Here is a 21,882-nt window from a genome sequence, read left to right on the forward strand (position 1 = left end):
CAATCTGAGCCAAGGATGTAGCTCGTGGTAGAGTGGGTGCCTAGAATACTCTCAGACAGCAAGTAAACAAAAACAAACCGACAAGGACTTTGCTTTTAAACTAGAATTTATTGGTATACAAAATCCATTTCAAAGATAAAGTGGCACATCTTTGCGGCTTCTATTGCACCAAGTGTTGAAGATCAAAAACACAAAACATTTGGTTCTTAAAACACTGCAAATAGCCAAGTACAGTACTTTGGTAAATAAAAAGATAAAATGATTTGGATGAACACAAACTGTAAAGAGACAGCCTAGGGGAAACGGGCTCCAGACACAGAAAACAGCTATCTCTCACCTCTACACATAGCTAAGGCAGACTTGCTGAGTCTATGGGTCATGACCCCAAGAAGATTTTAGGTCTCTGTAACCTGAAGTCAGAACAAGAACAGTGCAATTGGAAAAAGGAGAAGGCAGATACACTGGCCCCCTTTTCTAGGGAGACAGACACCAGCACGCAGGATGGTGTTGAGACTGGCTCAAGGCTCTTGTCTACCTTTCTCCTCCAAGCCTCGTGAGGGATGCTGGGAAGGTAGCCACCATGGAAAATGAACCCCAAGAACAGGAAGACTTGGAGCCCCACACCAGCAGGGCTCAGGTTTCAACAGAGGGCTGGCGGGGCTCAAACCACAGGCAGAAGGCTGATGAATGTCACTGAGTGCCGTGGTGATGGAAACAGGGGCCTGCAGGGTGGTCATGGGCGAGGATCTGAGCCAGACCCCCCAAAGGTTTCCCCCTGTGCTCAGGACAGGGCACAAGGAATCCTGGACCACAGGTCTGCCCTGCTGACATAAAGTCACTGTGCAAGTGTATCCTCTACACAGCCACCAGCCATCTCCAGTGACCGTCAGGAGATCCACATTTCAACTGAGCTACAGAACAGAGTGACGCTCTAAAAAGAAAGGACTGAAGACATGGTCAGGCCTTTCCTGGGACAGAGGCCAGGCACTCACAGGACGCAGCTCTCTGCCCAGCCTCACACCCTGCGCTCCCTCCCACTCAGGACAGAGGCAGGGTGTGTATGGTCCCACTCAGCAGTCAACTTTTAGGTTTTAGAACCTAAATGTGCTGCTCTATTTTCAACTCAACATTGACCCTGGAAACGGCAGGCCTGTGAGGATAGGGATGTGCTCCTGGAAAAGCGTCTCTTGGCCTGTTCAGGACAACACTGGGTGTGAGCCACACCAGCCTTTAGCGAAAGGAAGCACACAGCAGGTAAAGGAAAGGACAAGACTGAAGCCCTGCATGGCCTGGGCCTAGAGGTCAGAGGTGAGAAGCTGCATGCCGACATGGAGCTCAGGAGGGGCTCCATCAAGGCCACAATTCTCAGGAGGCTCCCCCTCTTTCTGCTTCATTCTGCTGGGGTGACTGAGCCACTCTCTGGGGATTCGGGTTTCCTCTACCCAGCGGGGTGCCTGAGCTGAACATTTCCGAGGTAAAATAAGGGCACTCTGTGTTGTCCTGGTAAAACCCAGGCAGACAGTAAAGGACTCTGAACGCAGTCCACTGGCAAAGTCCACCTGACACTACCAGTAACCGGAGCCACTGTTGTTCCCCAGGGAAGCAGGATATTATGCGTGAACTACAGAGAGGTTCCCCACTGAGCCCCACTCCAGCTGCCCTGCAAGGTCAGTCCACTTCACTTTCACAATCAAAATGAGGTCAGAAGTGTTTTCAGAGCTCACACAAGAAAATATAGGCAACCCTGGTGGACGTTTAAGACTCTTCTTCCTGCCACAATCCCCGGAGGTAGATGTTCTCGTGAAAACCCAAATGAACACATGGATTCTCAGCATTATCTCCGGTGGGCTCTACTCTGCAAGTCTGGGCAGCGCTGTTTTAATTGATCTGCCTCCAGTGCAAAGTGCTGCCATTGTTTTTTTTTTTCTTATTTTAACCTTAAAAAAATTATCCTTAAAATCCAGAAAACCTCTCCACAGAGTTTATAAAGCCAGTGAGCCTCCATGAAGCACTGTGGCTTTCCCGTGTGCTCACAATGAGCTACAACAGCATTCTCAGGTAGCAGCTGAGGCCCAGCCGGAGGCTGACAGGCTCCCTTCCCATGCCAACTTCCCTGTGAGGACATGGACTGGAGGAACAGTGTTAACTGTTGTTACCCCAAAGTTCGACATGCTGAGCCTCACTTTGGTGCCAAGGAGGTAACCAGCAGGTGCCCACTACAGTGGTGACGCCCACAAACGACCCAGCGGCTCTTACTCAGTGAGGCTGAGAGTCTGAGCTGCCAGCACCCTGAAGCTGGGTGCAGGCTCCCCACTTCCAATAATCGGCACACTGAAGAGACACACCATCTGAAACTGGAAAGTGTGGACAGAGACAAAGGAACCTTCTTTGAGGAGACTGCCACTGCAATCCAGGACACACAGCCACCACCTTCCAGAAGCAAACGTGAGTCTGTAAACCTCCAGAGCAGCTCTGCCACCCGAGAGGTCTATGCTGTCCTCAGCCAGGCAAACAGCAGCTTCCTTGCGTGGCCAAGAGGCTGCTGAGAGCTAGCCACAGCCTAAATTTTAAGTGTTGGGGATGGAGCCCAGGGTGTCCCATACAAGTGCACCAGGCTCCCCCAGCCCAGCCACTTCTGACTTCCAACCCTGGGGTTTTGGTAAACAATGCTAACCTGTCTGCAAAGAGCTGGCATGCTGCACTCAGGCAGTACAAAGAAAAGCAGGGAACAGAGAGCTTCCATTTAGATGAATTCGGCCAACCCACACCCTGTCCCGGGTGGCCCCACACTGGCTCCCAAAGCCAGCTCCATTCCTATCCCTCAGAGCACGGCAGCCACCACCTTCCCTTTTGGGCCTGAGACCTGAGTCTCCCAGCTGAGAAGGAAAAAAAATGCCATGTAGTTTTCAAATCTGCAGTCTTGCAATGTCCTGTAGGTAGGAAGTAACGCAGCATCCTGGGAGAGATTCCAGGAGACTTCAGGAGTTCCAAACAAAACACAAAGTTCCAAAGCCAAACAAAAGGAAAATTAAAAGACAACATTAAACTGAAGAAGTAAACAGCCTGCTGATAAGACAACTGGATGAACCCACAACCTGCCCAGACAGTGTTGTCTGTGTCTAAACCTTTTGTAATTTTCCTTTTGCTTCTAGTGATAACAAAAATATTATCTTCTGACCCAGACAGTGTTAGTCTGAATAGTAGGTTCCCAGAAGGCGAAGGCTTTAGTCATGACTGTCCACCCCACACAGGACAGTTTACAGTAAACATTCCTATAACCCAGCCTGAGGAACAGCACCCTCCCTACTGAAGGTGCTTCAGAACTGAGTCGTTGGAAGGCTTCCGCAGCACAGGTCCTCTCCCCTGCCAGCTCACCCAGCCACAGGCAGCCTCGGCCACGGCTGCACTCTTCCCAGTACTGAAATCCCAAATAACAAAGTACAGGACACACGCTGAAAGAGTTTTCTCTATTGGGTAGGCAGTGAAATGGGGCCTTTTATTCTAACCCTGGCTAGCCTGGAACTCACTACACAGCCCAGGCTGGCCCCAACTTTGCAGGACTCTTGCCTTGCTTGAGTACTGGATTCCAAGCTTGAGCCACCATGCCCAGCTATGCCATGGGATTTCATTTCATTTTCACATGTTAAGAAAATTTAGTAACCTGTAAGATCAAACAACCAGGTATTTCCCTATAGGCATCTTCCTGAGTCTAGAATATCAAAAAGAAAAAATAACATTCAAACATGGAAAACTTTATCCTGTCGACTTCTCCCATAGAAGAAATCTTTAGAGTCTTCTAAGGAAAAGCCTCCCCCAGGCCTGCCCTGTGCAGCTGCGGGCTCAGCCCTGCACATCAGAGCTCAGAGCTGTCACAGCAATACCACCCCCCCCCCCCCCCGTCTCCTAACTGTCCAGAGAAACATCCCAAACTCCACTGCGCTGTGGAGCTCCTAGCAAACCCAGGCTCTCCCACAGCCAGGCACACACGCCACATGGCTGGAGTGGGGAGGGCAGCCACACTGAGGTGACACCAGAGACGGGAGGAAGGGAGATGTAGCTGATGTCCCTGACTGCCCTAACATGTACAAGCAACCAGATGAGAAGCCAACCACATCTCGGCACACTCCTGAGCTGGTGCCAGACCTGCATCCCTGCTTGGAAATGAAAGAGAGACAAAGTTGTCACTGTGGGGGTTTCTAATGATTGTGCTAAACGACTTGAAGATAATGACAGCAAACCCACTCCACACGTCACAGAAGAGCCTAGGATTACCACGTTCTGATACACGGGGCAAATAACGCCTCGCTCCAAAGACTCCTCTGCCCCATAACCCACCTATGAGTCCATACTTTCTTTGTGTTTCAGAAAGTGGATGGCTCCACCGTACTGTCACACAACAAACAATGACAAAGCTCAGGACAGACGAGGCAGCACAAAGGGCACTGACTCCCGTGGGCTCGTGTGGGCACTGTCAGAGGACACCTGGCCGGGACACCTAGTCTGCAGCGCTCATCCTCCAGCTCGCAGGGGGCCGAGCATCAGATGTTCAGAGCAGCAAAGGTCTTCACCAAGGTAACCTGCGTGTTCACATCCGCTTCGCTTCTGTTAGCATCCCTGTGGCCGTTCCTGTTCTCCAGGGCTTTGTGCCGGTGCCTCTCCTCCTGTCGTTTCTTCTTCTCCAGTCGCTGTTGCTCCCTTCGCTGCTTGTTTGTAACCTGGAAGAGCCATGTGGGTCACTGGTGCTCTGAGACTATGGGCTGACTGAGCACAAGGCCCAGAATGCTTTTAGCAAGAACAGAGAAAACCAGCTTGAGAAACCAAAATAATTTCTTTTTCATTACTGTTAAAATATACTTTAAAATGTATGTTTCCTTCCTGAAGCATCAAGTAAAAGCAATCCTCTTCATAAAACAATCCAAATACCCACGAAGACAGTGCCCCAAGTCCAGCCACTGACGACAATCGCAGGGGCCTGGAGATGCTTCTCCATCATTTAAGACTCTAGATAATGGCAATAAAGTTCCCAGACTGTGGCATCATTTTCTGCACATTAGGTGGCAGTCTAGCTCAAAACATCTGCCTTTAAGATGAGTTCCAAACTGGGCAAACTAATGATGCTGTCCACCTGTGAGAGTCGGGGCAGGGATGGAGAGGTGTACCCGACAGGCTAGCAAGAGCCTGAGTGGATCCTGAGAGACATTCCCTCGTGCCACCTGGGACACTGTGAAAGAAAACAACGCAAAGCACAAAGACTCACACACAAAGACACCCGCAGCCCTGACAATCACAACGGATGGGAAAAGGCAGCTATGCATCTGTACAGAGGGCTATCGACTGTTGTGATTGTGGGACAAGCAAAGTCTTCATTCTAGATCTTATGCTTCTATGGACCCCGCCCCCAGAAGCTCTACAAGAGCTACTTTTACACATCTAGAAGAATGCACGCCAGGGTGAAAATCAGTTTCCCACCCAGCTATAGAATCCCACAGTGCCCCTGCCTCCCGACCGCGCCATACCTTTGGGATCTGGCTTTTATTTGCTTTGTTTCCTTCGCTAGGTCTGGTCCGAGCCTTACTATTTTCTGTTTGGCCTTCACTTCCACCCTGATTTCCGGTGAGTTTGGAGCTGCTGCCTGCCTCCTCGAATGAAGGGTCACACTGTTTTGACACTTGGTTACTAGGCTCAAGGTTCTCCTCTGTATCTTCCAAAGAAAGGCATTTTGTTAAAACCAAGAACCCAACAATTACACAAAGCAATTGCAGTTACGTTACTGCAAGATCACCAGGGTCCCCAGATCCCTGACATTTATAAAGCCAGGTTCCTCGAGATGGTCAGGAGGCTGCAGGAAGCATTTGAAGCCTCTAGCTGGCTCCAAGGTTCACAGTCCCTTCTACCAGCAGCATCTGTTTCTTAGATGACTTTTAAAGAGAACTTTTAGGGATAAAGCATTCATTTATATCCCAAATCTAGAAACAAAACATGACCTAACCCTATACTGTCTAATACTAGGCCAGAGCCACACATGGCTGCTAAGATTTAAACTTATTAATTCATTTAAAATCCAGGCCCAACCCCACCCCGCACATGCATACCCACCACACTGCACTGCACAAACACGAGGCAGTGCTGATGCTCGCAGCCTTCGCAGCGCTCGAAGGGGACAGAGGGATAGTGTGGACACTAAAGCAATCATGGAGACTGTGGACGCCTGCTTGAGGGAGCCACCACATGACACTTGAAGCTTATTTACAAGTCTTAACTGTGGACTTACTGTTTTCTTTCCCCTGGGTCATCTGAAGTATGGCCATTATTGCAGATTCAATATTGTAATTTTCTGCTTCCAGGTTCTGGACTATTAAGTTAAAATCCTATGAAGAAGCAGATAGACACTTAAGAGTCTAGACGAGCTCTGCTTCAGCAGCCTGATACACACAAACAGGAACAGAGGAATTGACAAGGCTCCAAGACCAAGTCCACCAAGAAACATAAATTTCAAACAAAGCCATCAAATGCAGTAGCCATTTCAATGAATTTATAAATAAATTCTCTTTATAAAGCTAAACTCAGGTGATGGAGGAAGGTCATTGGCTAATAAAAGAACTGCCTTGGCCCATTTTGGTTAGAACATAGGTAGATGGAGTAAACAGAACAGAACGCTGGGAGGAAGAGGAAGTGAGCTCAGACTCCACAGCTCTCCTCTCCGGAGCAGACGCCTCAGAGAGACGCCATGCCCCAGCCCCGACCCAGGATGGACTTAGCCTAGAATCTTCCCGGTAAGACGGGTGCTCACAGATTATTAGAGATGGGTTGATCGGGATATCAGAATTAGCCAGTAAGGGCTAGAGCTAAAGGGCCAAGCAGTGATTAAAAGAATACAGTGTCCGTGTAATTATTTCGGGTAAAGCTAGCCGTAGGGGCAGCCGCATGCCGGGACGCAGCCCCACCGCTCCTTATTACTACACTCAGGAAAGATTAAACACACCCCTTGGGATTCTGAGCATTGATGGGTGAAATCCAGCAAACAAGGGAAATGAATTAGCAGCTCTCCATTCTCTTGGGCCTCTGGCAGGTCAGCTCTAGCATGGCAGCACCTGCTATGCAGTATGGCTGGGGGAAGGATACTGACTGAGCATCCAGCTGTGAGGTGTGGCTAGGGGGGGTAAGGATACTGACTGAGCATCCAGCTGTGAGGTGTGGCGGGGGGGGGGGGCAAGGATACTGACTGAGCATCCAACTGTGAGGTGTGGCTAGGGGGGGTAAGGATACTGACTGAGCATCCAACTGTGAGGCGGGGGGGAGGGGTAAGGATACTGACTGAGCATCCAACTGTGAGGTGTGGCTAGGGGGGGTAAGGATACTGACTGAGCATCCAACTGTGAGGCGGGGGGGGGGGGTAAGGATACTGACTGAGCATCCAACTGTGAGGCGGGGGGCGGGTAAAGATACTGACTGAGCATCCAGTTGCGTTGCCAACTTTCTGGACAGCATCTTCCACTTCATCTTTAGGGCCGTCTTCAAAGTCCACCCCTTTTGTCTTGATCTTTCCTTTTTTATTTGCTTCATCTTGACGAAGCATCTGAAACTAAAACACAGCATAGGAACCATGGGCTCTAGGAAATTCCCCTCAGCTCTCTAACACAGCCCGAATCACAAACCACCCAAACACAGGAAGAATTTGAAAAACAAGCTGATGAGAATAGGAGTGGCTAGATTCACCCCCATGAGAATCCGGGACAGCCCTGCATACAGAGAAGAGGGGAACTACACAGGGAGAGCAGCAGCGAGGCACCCATGGTATTTGGACAGCAGTACTGGGCAGTGACAGCTGAGTCTGGCTTGCGTAGTTGCCAAATTTCAGAACAGACTTTTAAACATAAAATTAATTTAAAAAATTCGGATTGTGGGGCTGGAGAGATGGCTCAGCGGTTAAGAGCACTGACTGCTCTCCCCGAGGACCCGGGTTCAAATCCCAGCGCCCATATGGCAGCTCACAACTGTCTGAAAATCCAGATCCAGGGGATCTGACACCTTCACACCAATGCACATAAAATAAAGCTAAATAAACCATAAAAAAATTAAAAAAAAAAAAAATTCGGATTGTGTATACATCTAACTATAGGTGCCTACTGGAGGAAGGTAAAGGGATAAGTGTCTCTCACTTCACTAAAAAGTAAGAAATACAAAATACATTAGTTTTTTACATTTATATGTATGTGCACGTGTGCCACGACCTCGTGTGTGTGTCTGAAGACATCTTGTGAGAGCCGGTTCTTTTCTCCCACCATGTGGGTTCCCAGAATCAAATCCAAGTTGTCGGGCTAGGCAGTTAGTGCTTTTGCCGGCTGAAATATTTTAACATTTGGAGCCACAGTTCTCTGACAGCAACTTCTCAATAACCTACAACAACAGCTGGTCCCTGGTGCTCAGCTTCCTGCAGGTCTGAAAGCAGAAGGAACGGGGCTTCACTCACATCGGTCTGGAGGTGTGCTGGCGCTTCTGAGTTGTCATTGATCCTCCGAACGCTGTCATAGTGCTCGCCGTAGCGGTAGGCGATGTGCAGCTCCCTCACACTGCTCTTGTCCGTACCACGAATCTGCAGACACAAGAGAGGATCTGGAAGCGTGAGCCTGTGGGGACTCTGGCTAGGACATGCCACCAGTCTCTGAGCTCTCTCCCTTGCAGCTTCCATGTGCCTATGTAACATTTGCCTAGAGGCAAGTGAATCTGCATGGAATGATTAACCAGCCAGGGGCAGGCCTGCAATGAAGTCAGATAAAACTAAATGCTTGGCCTCTCAGTGCACAGGCTCCTCCCAATGGGAAGACCCTGAAGCAGAGCCAGCTTTGTTGAGCCCAAAGCTCAAACAGATTGAGGATTACTATTGGAAAAAAAAAAAAAAGAAGAAGTAAAATGTCAAGTATAAAGTTTCTAGATCCTCTTGAAGATCTCAAAAAACACTACAAACCTGGCTTGAACATGGCTTAATAGCTTAATAACTTTATCTCTGTTTCCAATCACACATGAAACTTACAGGCAGCAACAACCTCAAAACCTGCCACTTGCACCAGTTCTAAGACAAAATTCCATAGAGTAAATCTGTACTAGCTCATCACAGCCCTGTGCACACCTTACAGCCCTGGACAATGGCCAGCCTGCCCTGCACACACCACTCTCTGAGCACTGTCCACACTGCCCCCTGTACACTGAGCAACACTGGGCACTGGCCACAGGGTGTTACATCCCAGCAATGCTTTGGGATACAACAAGAATTGATTCCCTAAAATCATGCAAAAAAAAAAGCATACAAAACTTTAAGTGCTGGGCTGGGTAGATTCCCCCCAAAACACCCATAAAACAGACACTAAAATAATTCTGATTCTGCCTCTAGGTAACTGTTGTTTCTTTTCTATTTTTTTTTTTGTTGTTGTTGTTGTTTGCTTTTGAGACAGTGTTTCACTATGTAGCTCTGGCTGTCCTGGAATGCTGTAGACCAGGCTGGCCTCAAACTCACAGAGGTCCACCTGCCTCTGCTTCCTAAGGGTTAAAGGTGTGCGCTACCACCATCTGGCCTGTTTGTCCTTTAAAATTCTAAAACATCAGCCCTCCTTATTTTCACTAGATGTCCCAAGTAATCTGAGATGATCATTAACTTAAATAATATTCAAGATCCAAAAACAGCAAGTCAGCTGAAATGATGGTGGTGGCGCACACCTTTAATCCCAGCTCGGGAGGCAGAGGCAGGTGATCTCTGAGCTTGGGGCCTGCCTGGTCTACAAGCAACAGAGATATGAAAAACAAAACAGACAAACAAACAAAAACCCCCACAAAACCAGCAAGTCATGGGACAGGAGGAATCGTACAGATCCTGTGTAGGAAATGCAACAGCTTCTCTAGCAGAACGTCTAGGTCTGGAGACAGCGAGTCTAGATGGACATGGGACACAGCAGCAGCACCTCTGTCCCCCAGAAAGGACACTGACAGAGGAAATTTTCACTTTGTCTTCACGTGACAAACTTCCTAAATCATCTACAGATTTAGTAGCAACATATGAACATTATGAAAAGAAAACCAACTGGAAAAATCACCAAATTGTTAGGAGCCATGTACATACTCACATCTAGCAGGCCTATCACTGGCTATGTAATACACAGAAACCGCTCACAGGCGTGCACAGCAATGCAGGAGCAATGCAGGTTTCGGTATCCACGTTACTGACTCTGAGCCAACTCATCATTAATGCAAGAGCTCAGAACAGTGACTGTACTGCCAGGCAGGTTAGAGCCAATGGGACAAATTTGTTTTAAGTATATACTTCCATTGTTTTACAAGTCAGAAACCAGAACGCAACAGAAGTAGATTTGAAAAAAATGTAAGAATTGGGGCAATGAAGAAACGTTACAGTTATCGTCAGGGAAAGCAGCAGACGGCTACCTCGCTGACATGGGTTCTCCTTCTCCATCAGGCTCCGCACACCATACACTCAAGTGCCCTGACAACGTCACTGCGGCGAACACTAATAACAAAACACCTGGAACTGGAGGGGCGCCTGTGTTCTTGGCCAGCAGCTCACTCTTAAGAGCACCCACAGAACAAGGTCCTCTCCCTGCCATCCCGACATCTGGCAACACTGGGCCAAGGACACAGATGCTGTTTCCCTCCTGCTCACTGCATCCTGAGGCAGATATTCTCACCAGCCCTGCATGCAGCATCTACGTCACTCTGTCTTGTGTGACTCTGTTAAAATGACATTGTAGCAGATACGAAAGGCTGAAGACTTCCATTTATGTGACAGAAAAGCAAGACGATAAGGAAACATGAATCAGAAGCTACCAGAGGCTGGGAAAGCAATAGTGGGTGGTGACTACACAGGGCAGGCACTAACTTCTTGGTAGAGTGGAGCTACTCCATATGTTGATGGTGGCATAACATGTACATCAAAACATGGAACTATAAACCAGAAAACGGTGAATTCTGGCATGTGCAACTTATATTTCTAAATACCCTCTTTTTAAAAGAGTCAAGCCATTACTCAGGGGGCTACAAAGGGGTGCATGCAGGCAGAACACGAAAAAAAAATGTCATTCCCTTTAAGAGAGGTAACGCATGCAGGTGCATGCGTGTGTGTGTGTGAGAGAGAGAGAGATAGAAAGAGAGATAGAAAGAGAGAGATGAGTGAAAATTCATGTATGTGTGGTTAAAATGTATTGTAAAAACAGTGTGATGTGCACCCTCTCCAATCATATGCCCAATGTGGGGTGAACGGCAGGACACACACTAAAAATGCTAACAGTCCTAATTCCAGTCAGGGTGACTCTGGTGACTCTCGCCCACCTGCAGGGGCTTTTCTGAATTTCCCAGTTCTTCTTCAATTAAACATTTTAACTTTCTAATAAAAAAGATGGTGACAGAGAACAGGAGGGGCAGAAAGCTTGTGCTCAGAATCTCAAACTGTGCCAGATACAAAGCCCTGTGAGTTCTGAGGGTGAATAAGGAAGTGGAGTGTACACTCAGTCAGCAACCTCTGATCACCTGGGCTCTGGGTGCTTGGTCTGATGGACTGAGAGATGAGGTTAATGCAGGAGATAAAGAGAAGCAGAAGGAGCTGAATGGACAGTAGAGGGCTGTGTGGCTTAACTGTCTCAGCCTGGAGCAAATGTGTTATAAAATCCTTATTGTAGGAAAAATCAAAACACAAACGGAGCTGAATAAAAACAGCAGTCTACTGGTCAGAAAACTCAGTAGTCATTCTGGCAGACACAGTCATTGTAACGGATCTGATGACACTTCTCTACTCCTAAACACACACACAAACTGCAGGGGAACAGGCACACTTCAAAACTACAATTTGTGTGTACTAAACATTTTATTCTAGGATAGCTTAACAAATTATGTGAAGCATTTCCACATTAGGTTCTGTCCCCACATCACCACTTTGCTGACAGCTGAGCAATATCCCCAGGATCACAAAGTGCTTCTCTCTCACACTCCAGACTCCGTTTGACCCAGCATGGAGGTTAGTTCCAAATCATAAGATTCCTGTCTTTGATTAGCTCATGGTCCAAGCTATTCTTAGGAGTTCAGCATCACAGGTCAAGCCCATCATCTTCAGGACATTCCTAAATAGGTGACCTACCTGCCACAAAGGGGCATTAAGCTGATGGATCACCACATTCAACTGATGGTTTCTTGCAAAGGCTACAATTGCATCATTGCCAGCAAAAGTACCAGGCTTTGCCAAACTGGCCACTGCATGGAAACAGGAAAGAAAAATGAAGTCTTTACGATGGAAAATGCAAATGCAAACATGGTTGGTATTTACGTACTGCAAGCAGCGAGAAGCATGAACACACATCTCAAAGGCCACCGACCGTCAGTCTAGGGAGTCAGAGGTAAACAATATGCAGACTGTACTCGGAGGTCCTCGTCATCAGAGAAGGATCTGCTGATTACTTCCTTCAGAAACGCTGCGTGCTTCCAATCTGCATGGCTGCATGACAGGCATGGCGCATACACAATAGAGCATGGCAGCAGCTCACACTAATGGATGCTACATGCATGTGTCAAGCAGTGCAGGTTATTTCTCAGAAATCATCACTTTTAATCATCAGAGCAGTGCTTGGAAGGATTATCACACTCGCCACTAGAGAGATGAACGCAGGAGGGGGGTGAAGACAGCGAATAATGGCCAAGGTCACAGAGCCTGAACTTGGTGGGCTAAGCTTTCATCCCAGCAGCTGACTTCACAGCCCTGGCTTATGGCCACTGTCACTCTGCCCTGAAGAAGACTGTAATCAGAATAATATGGACAATGGTGACAACCAGGTGCTTTAGGAGAGGGCTGATCTGGTCTTTACTCCAGGCTCCTGCAAAGTATCTGCCAATCTTTTGGACTTTCCAAAGGAGAAGGCGAGTCTGTCTTTCATGATGGACCCTAGTCTATAGCTGCTAACAGACTATACAGCAGCTACGTGCTACCACAAAAGAAACAGCAAAACCAAACAAAAAACAAACAAACCACCCAAAAAACCAAAAACAAATAAAAAACCAAACAAACAAATCTGGACTGACGCTGGAACAAGCTTCCCTGTTGACAGTACTCTGTGTAGAGTCACAGAAATGCTAAGAGCATAACACTTCTGGAAGACAAGGAAGCACTGGGTTTGGGACCTTCTGAGACCAGACTGTGCTGGACTGAGTTTTCCCTGTGGCTAACTTTAGTTGCTCCCTTCCCCCACAGAACCACTGCCATCAGAGCAGCTCCTGTGAGTGTGGGGAAATCTGAATGTGCAGTAGTATCAGAGATGAGGGAAACCCTGCACAGCTATGCTCTCATACCTGAGCTTCAAGTCAGAAACATAAAGGTGTGTGTGCGCACGCGTGCACAGGGAGGGGGTGGAGGATAAGCTACTAGGCTGAGACTACTAAACCGGTGCTTCAAAGTCAATGGATGATATTCCAAACAACAAGAGAGACTATGGACTCTTCTGTATGACAGGAACCTGGACTGCAGAGATACAGGGAGAAAACCGGAGAGAGGAGAGAAATTAAAAATCACAGATCATGAAGGGCTATAAAGCGCAGGCTCAGCCCCCACAACAGTGGGGACTAGCAACAGATTTTGGAGGAAAATGAAGTTGGCTCACAACTCTGTGATCTAGAACAGACTGAATATCAAGAGGGCCATAGAGCCAAACCACACTGCACCGAGGGTACCTGTGAAGTGGCGTTCTAGTTTCACTGTCGCTGTGACAAACACCACGACTAAAGTGACCTGGAGGAGGGAACGCTGATTCCATCTTACACTTCCAGGTCAGTCTGTTACCCAACGAACCTGCAGGCAGGCACAGAAAAAAGCTGCTTGCTGGTTTGTCTCTTGTTTATAAACCTATGCTTAGCTGGCTTTCTCATGCAGCTCGGGACTACCAGTCTAGGCATGGTGCCACCCACTGTGGGATAGGTCCTCCTACATCAGTTACAACAATCAAGACAATCCCCAACAGACATGTCCAGAGGCAAATTTGATCTAAGGTTCCAGGTGACTCTGGGTTATGTCAAGTTGACAGTAAAAACTAACCAGTGGGGCTGGAGAGACGGCTCAGGTGTTACAAGCACTGGCTGCTTGCTCTTCTGGAAGTCCTGAGGTCAATTTTCAGCAGCCACATGGTGGCTCATAACCATCTATAATAGCATCTGATGCCCTCTTCTGTCACGCAGGTATAAATGCAGAGCACCCATGAATAAAATATGAATAAAGAAAATTGAAAAAAAAAAGAAGAGCAAACAGAAGTCAGAAAAAATATACATCCCCATGGGGATAACAAATAAACTAATGAACACAAGTGGTAAGAGGAAGAGGCAGCTGCTGAGGAAAAGGTCCAAGAGATAATGGACTGGTAAGAGGGGACAGGGAGATGAGGATCCAGGTCTTGCACAGATGGGGACAGGTGGTGCAGAGTCTACAGAGCCACATCTAGGTGAGATAATCCTGAAGACAGAGCCAAGTGCCAGGGTCACTAGGTCCTCACCAGTGAGACATTCCCTTGTTAAACCAGCAAATCCTCTATGGGTACCTCCAAATATCAGGTATGGCTGGATCTGGAACAAAGTCACAACAGCTCGTTCCTGAGAAGGCAATGGGTCTGAGGATGTGCAGACTCCCTGCTGGTTTTCATTTCTGCTCTGGCAGTCAAAGCTGTTTTCACCTCTTCAATGCTCACACTTCTATGCATCAGCACTCAGTCGTGCAGTGACATTTCGAGAGAACACCTTCCCACTGCACAGCTAAAGTGACATCACTCTGGCAACAGGATTTGAGCTCCCTGTCCTACACTGTTACACCCCAAATCCACCACAGGACCCTTCCTAAAGATGCTCAAGTGGAATTCAGATCACAAAGTTCATCCAAAGTAACACTGAAAAGTGACAAGATTCTTTAATTTTTTTCTATGCAGGCTGGCTTCAGACTCCTAATCCTCCTGCCTCAGCCTCCTGAGTGCTCTAACAAGTGTGCACCAGCACATCCAGCAACATGACTCATTTTAAACACACAATTCCAAAATCTGCCACCACCACCCCCCCACACACACACACATCTATAAAACGCTAACTCTGAAACAGCCTGTCTGCTTGAAATGTGACCCCTGGAAGACGGCCACCAGAATACAGTAACAGGTACAGCCTATCCCCCTCACTCCCAACACACACGCCAGACTCAAAGGGCCCATTCCCAGTTAGGGGTTAGGACACTTAACAGTGTCCAAGATATGCCCCTCCCTCTCCTCCAAGCTTAGAGGTATTCTTGTGTTTGTTTGTTTTGATTTTGTTTTTGGAGACAGGGTTTCTCTGAAGCTTTGAAGCCTGTCCTGGAACTAGCTCTACAGACAAGGCTGGCCTAGAACTCGGAGATCCACCTGCCTCTGCCTCCTGAGTGCTGGGATTAAAGGAGTGTGCCACCACCACCTAGCTTAGAGCTATTCTTAAGCAGGACCTCTCAGAACTGCAACGCGGAGAGCCTCCTCAGCAGCCTCCCTCCTAGGCTTGCTCTCCTCCATTCTCAATGGGGCCCCCACTGTCATCAAAACAGAGACCATGCCGCCTCATCCTGCTAAGACACGGATGTCAGCCTTGTGCTGGGGCTACTATTTGTGGGTGAGGATGAGCACGGAGAACACTTGCTTACCATTCGAGAGGAGGTGAGTTTTACCCCCTGGACCCCATAAACTGGGTGTGGTGGCATGTGTAACACTTGGGAGGATCAAAGGTCAAGCCACAAGCACACCCAAAACTAAGTTCCTAACACATTCAAGTTGAATAGACACCCTTTCAAAAAGGGTGGGTGGGTGGGCACATTTAGGTTTTTGGTGAGATATTAATGGGCTTGCTGATTTCTTTTTTCTAGTTATAAATACATGGTTTTTAAAAATAAAATAGCTTTAGGAGACAATTAAAGCTATCGATAGCCCCGTCATCCCAGACAGTTAACTAATTTAAGAATTTAATTTTTTTATCTAAGTTAATCTTCACAGGAAAAAAAAATCTGGCCAGAGAGGTGCTTTATTATCTCCTTTTTATGAAAACGTAAAGAACCACCACGGCTGCTAGCGTCTTCCCTGGCCTCCGCCATCTCCCTGCATGGAATTTAAAAAGTGGACTCGTACCTGTATGCTTAGAGCTTATTCCCCATCCCACAGGTAGGAGGTCACAAACAAAGTCTCTGGTCAATTATCATCACCCCCTTTTCCTTTTCTTCAGGGGTGGTGGTGGTGCTGAGTAAGGATCAAGTCCTGTGAGGTAAGCACTCTACCCCAGCCACACCCAAGCCACCAAGTGCCAGTACTTTTAGTCAAGGTGACACGCAGCTAAATATAGATTCCCACCTGCAGAGCGTGGGCTATTCACAGAATATGCAAACAAGTTTGTTGAGTAAATGAATGGCATAATTTACATTAGCAAACCCTGGCAGTGGGGGTGGGGTGCTGGTGGCTCCTGAAGGACCCAGGGTCTCGGTGAACCTACCATGCTTCTCAAAAGGAATGTCGTCTTCCACGAAGGGCTCAAAATCGTCGCGCTGCCTTATCATGTAGTCAACAGTCTCCTGTCGGTGCTTGAGATGGTTCCGAGAATGACCCTCCAATTGATCACCCAAAGCTCTGAACAGGCAATTGCTGTCAAAACAGAGATGCTGGTCAAGGTCTTTCAAAACTGCACTTAGCTCACCTAATGCAGGACGTCTCCCGCCTGACTCCTGAGGAAAGGAGACACCGCATCTCAGCAGATCACCCACGTGAGACAGCAAATAAGGATTACAGGCTGGCGGGCTCAAAACAAATATTAAATTACTCAGGGCCTCAGTTGGCTCAATGGTGGAGCTGATAACCAGGGTACAGACCTCAAAAACCACTCCAGGCCTAAGGTCTAAAACTCCCAGCCCCCTTTCCAAACTGACGTCACAACTACCGATACCTTCTGAACCAAACTTCACTAAAAGTACCCAGCTAGGCCATCTCTCATTCAGTACTCAAAAGACAGCAGTTTGTCAAGCTGCTCAAACAAACTAAGCTCTAAGCTCTACACCAGACCTGGGAGCTAAGAACAGAGTTGTGAAGGCCGAGGAGGGAGCACCTGGCACACATGGTTACCAGGGAAAGACAGGCCTCACGGTCAGCTCGCCTTGCCACCAGGGAACAGCGATGCCACTGCTAAGCATCTTTATTTTCTAAACTTCAAATGCTGGTAACAGGGCTAGCGGGATGGTTAGTGGGTAAATGTTGGGCCCAAGATGCAAAGCTGGGCAACCCTGCCCTAGCCATGACTCTCCCAACATTAATACCAAAATATTAGCCATAGTTTACCACATTTAAACTAATGTTTTAAAGTATTAGTTTAAAAGTGCTAGTAATACACTTTTATCTGGCATACTTTGAGCCCACTAACAAGTCAAAAACACTGCAGTGGCTTGCTTTGCCGATGAGGTTACAAGACAGCAACACAGGAAACATAACAAACACTCTAGTTCCCTTAGGGAGCCAAGCAAACACTGCCGACACCAGTGAGAACAAGCCATGACCCTAAAGGCCTCCGGAGACCCCGCTGTTTTCCTGAGTTCACGCTCTCACTGCTGCAGGGCAGCTGGGCTGCTCAGTGCCCCCACTAGAGACACCTGGGGTCATTCTGTGCCGCAAGAAATGTCCTGCTCACTGCCATCCTTGGGAGCCTCTGCCTACCAGATGCCAGGACCACACCACCTCCCTCCTCACCAGCTGTGACAACCAACAATGTCTCCAGATAGCCCCAGTTGTCCCCTGGGAGGCAAAACCATCCCTATCTGAGAACCACTGTGCTTTAGGGATACACAGATTTAAGGTCCTGAATTTGAGTTCAGAAAAACAACCAATTACAGAATGCTAGAAGGAACACACCTATAGCAAGTCGCCATCTTAGGCCATCCAAACTGTAACAATGCCAGAAGAGAAACAGCAGAAATGCAAAACTACTTTTTTGTATTAGCAAAACGTCACTATATTTTAACCTAATACTACTCAACAACAAATATTAATGCATAAAAAAATCTGTGAGTCAGGTGGTGGTAGTAGTATATGCCTTTAATTCTAGGAGACAGAGGCAGTTGGATCTCTGAGTCTGAGGCCAGCCTGGTCTACACAAAAGTTCCAGGATAGCCTAGGATACAGACAGAAACCTTGTCTTTCAGGAAACAGAAAAAAGAAAAGAAAAGAAAAAGAAGGAAGGAAGAAAGGAAAGACCTTCCCATTCACTACAATGATGAACAGCAGAGCCAGGCCAGGCGGTAGTGGCACACATCTTTAATCCCAGCATGAGGGAGGCAAAAGTAGGCCGATCTCTGTGAGTTCCAGGTCAGCCTGGTCTACAGAGCAAGTTTCAGGACAGGCTCCAAAGCTACAGAGAAACCGTCTCGAAAAAACCAAAAAGAAATAAAAATAAAAAAGCAGCAGAGTCAGCCCGTCGTCAAATGTCACCCAAACAAAGACCTGTTTACGGCAGGCTGGTTTCATGAAGCTACCTAACGCTGCCAAAGAACAGACTGGGAAGTAAGCTAGCATCTGCCCCCCACACCCTGCACTACTACCATTAAACTGCGCCCCCATTCTGCTGCACAACTGACGGGGCTATCAGATAATGCACGCTCCAGGACTTCCACGCAGTGCTCATCTGGGAACGCTCTCTTGGCAAACTCAAGCTGTTCCTTCTTGAATGATAAAAGCATGGCTTCTTCTGAGAGGCATCTTGAATGTGGAAAGTCACTATTTGCTGGCTGAGTAAGGCACTTTAGGAACTTCCTTCTTGATAGCATCTCTATGATCGATCACTAAGAATATATAAAACCACTTTCCCCATAGCAACTGCTTCCCAAGTAAATTAAATCCTGAGACTCTTTCAGGATGTCCATAAATTCAAGACAAAGACCTTTATCTTCTTCACTCTCATCTCTCATAAATTTACAGTGTTTCCAAGAGGCTACCATCTCGCTGGGCATGGCGGCCCACACCTCTAATCCCAGCACTTGAGAGGCAAAGGAACTCTATGAGTTCGAGGCTAGCCTGGTCTAGTAGTGAGTTTCAGGACAGCCAGGGCTGCATAGAAAAACCCTGTCTCAGAGAGAGAAAGGCAGGGGATGAGGTGGGGGCTACTACTTCAAAGCATGGGTGGCTAATGAGTGTAGGTCTGTGCACTTCTGTAAATACTGAGCTACGGCTCAAACAACGTGTTTATTCTTTAGCAAATTTTAAGAATACAAAGTTGCTCAACAGAGCAAAATATAAGTGACCTACTGTTACACATCTCTCTACTGGGAACCCTTTTTCTTTATCTCGGTCATCTACTTGTTTCCAGCTCTCCACTCAAGCAAAGTATGAGGATTAACTGGAGAAGTCTGCTCTCATAGGGGAAGGAAAAGTAAATCCTCCCAAAGTTGCCCAGAACCTGATGGAAGCCCTCGCGTCTCTCACTGTGGACTTTGATTGCTGGTCACGCGCAACTGTGAAGTATCTATTTCCCCAGCATGTGTCTTTGACATAGAGAAGCCATGCTGTCTGCCAAATACAATCCAGCCATTTGCAGGACAACCCCATCTGAGTCCACTGCATTCCACTGAAGTTTCTTGTTTGGTTTGTTTTTTGAGACCAGGTTTATATAGATGAGGCTGGCCTCAAACTCAGAGATCTCCCTCCCTCTGCCTCCCCAGCACTGGGATTAAAGGCCTGCATGGTCACCATGCCAGGCTTCAGCTGCTGCTTTAATGTCTGCAGCAGTGTCTGCGCTTCTGCTGGAGCTCGGTGGCTTCCCTTGATACTTTTTAGCCCTTCATTCAAGAATTTAAAAAAGTGCCAGGTGGTGGTGCACTCTTTTAATCCCAGCACTCAGGAGGCAGAGGCAGGTGGATCTCTGTGAGTTCAAGGCCAGCCTGGTCTACAGAGCGAGTTCCAAGACAGCCAGGGTTACAGGGAGAAACCATGTCTCGGGGGAGAAAATGTCCTAAATGCCTTCTATGACCCAGGAACTAAGTGGTGGCTGAATGCAATTACGTTCTAATTGCAACTTAAGCAGAAACACCTAGCAGGAAGGTGTGCCCAACTCTTTGTGAACAGAGCAAAATCCGATTCGCCTGAAGCTCTGAAGGCAGAAGAAAAGACAAATGGGGAGAGGTGATTAAGTCTTGATCAGTGTACTTCAGTGCAGTGTGAAATGAAGAAAACACTTTCCGCAGTGGACAGAGGTGCGCATCTTTAATTCCAGCAGGCCCTGGTAACTTTATACGCAACCTGGTCTACAAAGGGGGTTCCTGGCTAGCCAAGACGACGTAGTGAGAAAGAAAAGAAAAAAAAAATAGAAGAGAGGAAGAAAAGAAGAAAGTTCTTTCTTTAGTACTCTTTCTCCCACAATTTCGAAGGTTATTGAAGTTTCTTTGGTTTTCTTTCTTTTTTAAAACCCTCTCACAGTCTAAACTGGCCTCAACCTCATAGCAACCCCGCTGCCACGACATCTGGCTTATGTTCCTTAGCTACACCCACTCTTTCTGCAGCTCAACCTGACCACTCATGAAGAAAACACTAATAGTGCCTCTTGCAACAACACACGGGGCAATCAGGTTCCCTCGGACCTGCTAACCCTTCTCTCCCAGTCTCTTTACCCTTTTCCTTCTCTCTCCCCACGCTCCTGGAACCACGTACCCTTTCTATTAAGTCCTTCCTCCGTTCCCTCTTTCCAGCTGCCATTAGTGTTATCGGGTTACCCGAGAAAGAGCTGGCCCGGGATTCTCAAGCAATGGGTTAAGTCCTTTGCTTAGGGAACCCAAGGCGTACAAAGATGCCTCCAGCTCTCTGCCCTCGTTACCCCATTGCAGAAGAGAGCGAGGACGCCCAGGAGGTCTGGCATGACACCGAGCGGGACCTAAGAGCCCTCCCATTCGGCTTCTTGACAGGTGCACCTCGAGGTCACCTCTCAGCCCGGCCCCGGGTCCTCCGGGCACCTGCTGCAGGGTTCCACCAGGCCCGGTCCCTGCTTCCCTCACGGTGACCGAGCCTGAGCATCCCCAAGCGTCACCTCCCGCACTCGCGGCCCGCCTCACCCGTCCCCCGGCACCTCCCGCAGTTTCAGCCCCAAGGCCTGCAGCTGGTTGGCGAAGCTCACGAACTCTTCCTCGCAGCCGCTGCCGCCGGGCTCGGGCCGGTTCCGCCGCTCCTTGGCCAGAGCCCGGCGCGCCGCCCGCTCGTCCCGCTTGCGCTCCGCCTCGGCTCTGCGGCCGCCGCTGCCCGGCCGACTCCTCGCCGCCTGCTTTCGGGACATGGCTGCGGCACACGGCCCGCCGCAGAAGGAGCCGGAGCCGCAGAGTGCGGGGCCCCCGCAGCCTCAGCCGGCTACCCGGCCGAGAGGCGCAGTAGGACAGCGCCCGGCGACGGCGACACGGCCACTGCGCCGGCGCGGTCGCCTGGCACCCGGGTCACGTGGTGGTAGTCCCGCCCCCCTGGAGGGATAGCCTGCAGGCACCATAGAGAGAGCGCTAGGAGAGCTAGAGAAGCACCTCTTCTGCCCCCTAGTGGTAGGTAGTGCTCAGTGAGGAGCAAGCGGGACCAGATGGGGAAGGTCAAGACAGACTGAGGTTGTCAGAGAAGTCAAATCTGAAAAAGAAGGAAATGGAGACAGGTGACATGGGAAGATACTTGTCTGGAATGAGCAAATTCGAGTTCGATTACAACCGCCCGTGCAGGCGTGCGGGCGTGCACAGATCAAGCCTACAATGCTTGCTCCACCAGCATGAGAACCTGAGTTGGGGACACCATCACCCACTGTACTGGGTGGGTTTTGTGTGTAAACTTGACACAAGCTAGAGTCAACAGAGGAAGGAAC

General features: G+C 48.4%; 1 protein-coding gene across 3 annotated transcripts; it reads right to left on the minus strand.

The window, feature by feature from the left end:
* Window positions 1-94: 94 nt before the first annotated feature.
* On the minus strand, window positions 95-21,432 carry Otud3 (OTU deubiquitinase 3). Of its 3 annotated transcripts, none has more exons than XM_075944982.1 (8): window positions 21,104-21,432; window positions 16,516-16,664; window positions 12,134-12,246; window positions 8,471-8,593; window positions 7,451-7,582; window positions 6,272-6,368; window positions 5,517-5,695; window positions 95-4,715 (listed from the first exon to the last, which is right to left on the minus strand). In XM_075944982.1, exons 1-8 carry the CDS (start codon window positions 21,319-21,321, stop codon window positions 4,539-4,541), a joined length of 1,188 nt encoding a protein of 395 aa, XP_075801097.1. In that variant the 5' UTR covers window positions 21,322-21,432; the 3' UTR covers window positions 95-4,538. The 3 variants fall into 3 exon arrangements, with proteins under 3 accessions (XP_075801097.1, XP_075801096.1, XP_075801098.1); XM_075944981.1 differs by having other exon boundaries at window positions 5,517-5,701; XM_075944983.1 differs by lacking the exons at window positions 12,134-12,246; window positions 21,104-21,432 and having other exon boundaries at window positions 5,517-5,701; window positions 16,516-16,620.
* Window positions 21,433-21,882: the final 450 nt, after the last annotated feature.

This window comes from Microtus pennsylvanicus, chromosome 13, assembly GCF_037038515.1.
Source record: "Microtus pennsylvanicus isolate mMicPen1 chromosome 13, mMicPen1.hap1, whole genome shotgun sequence".
NCBI lineage: Eukaryota > Metazoa > Chordata > Mammalia > Rodentia > Cricetidae > Microtus > Microtus pennsylvanicus.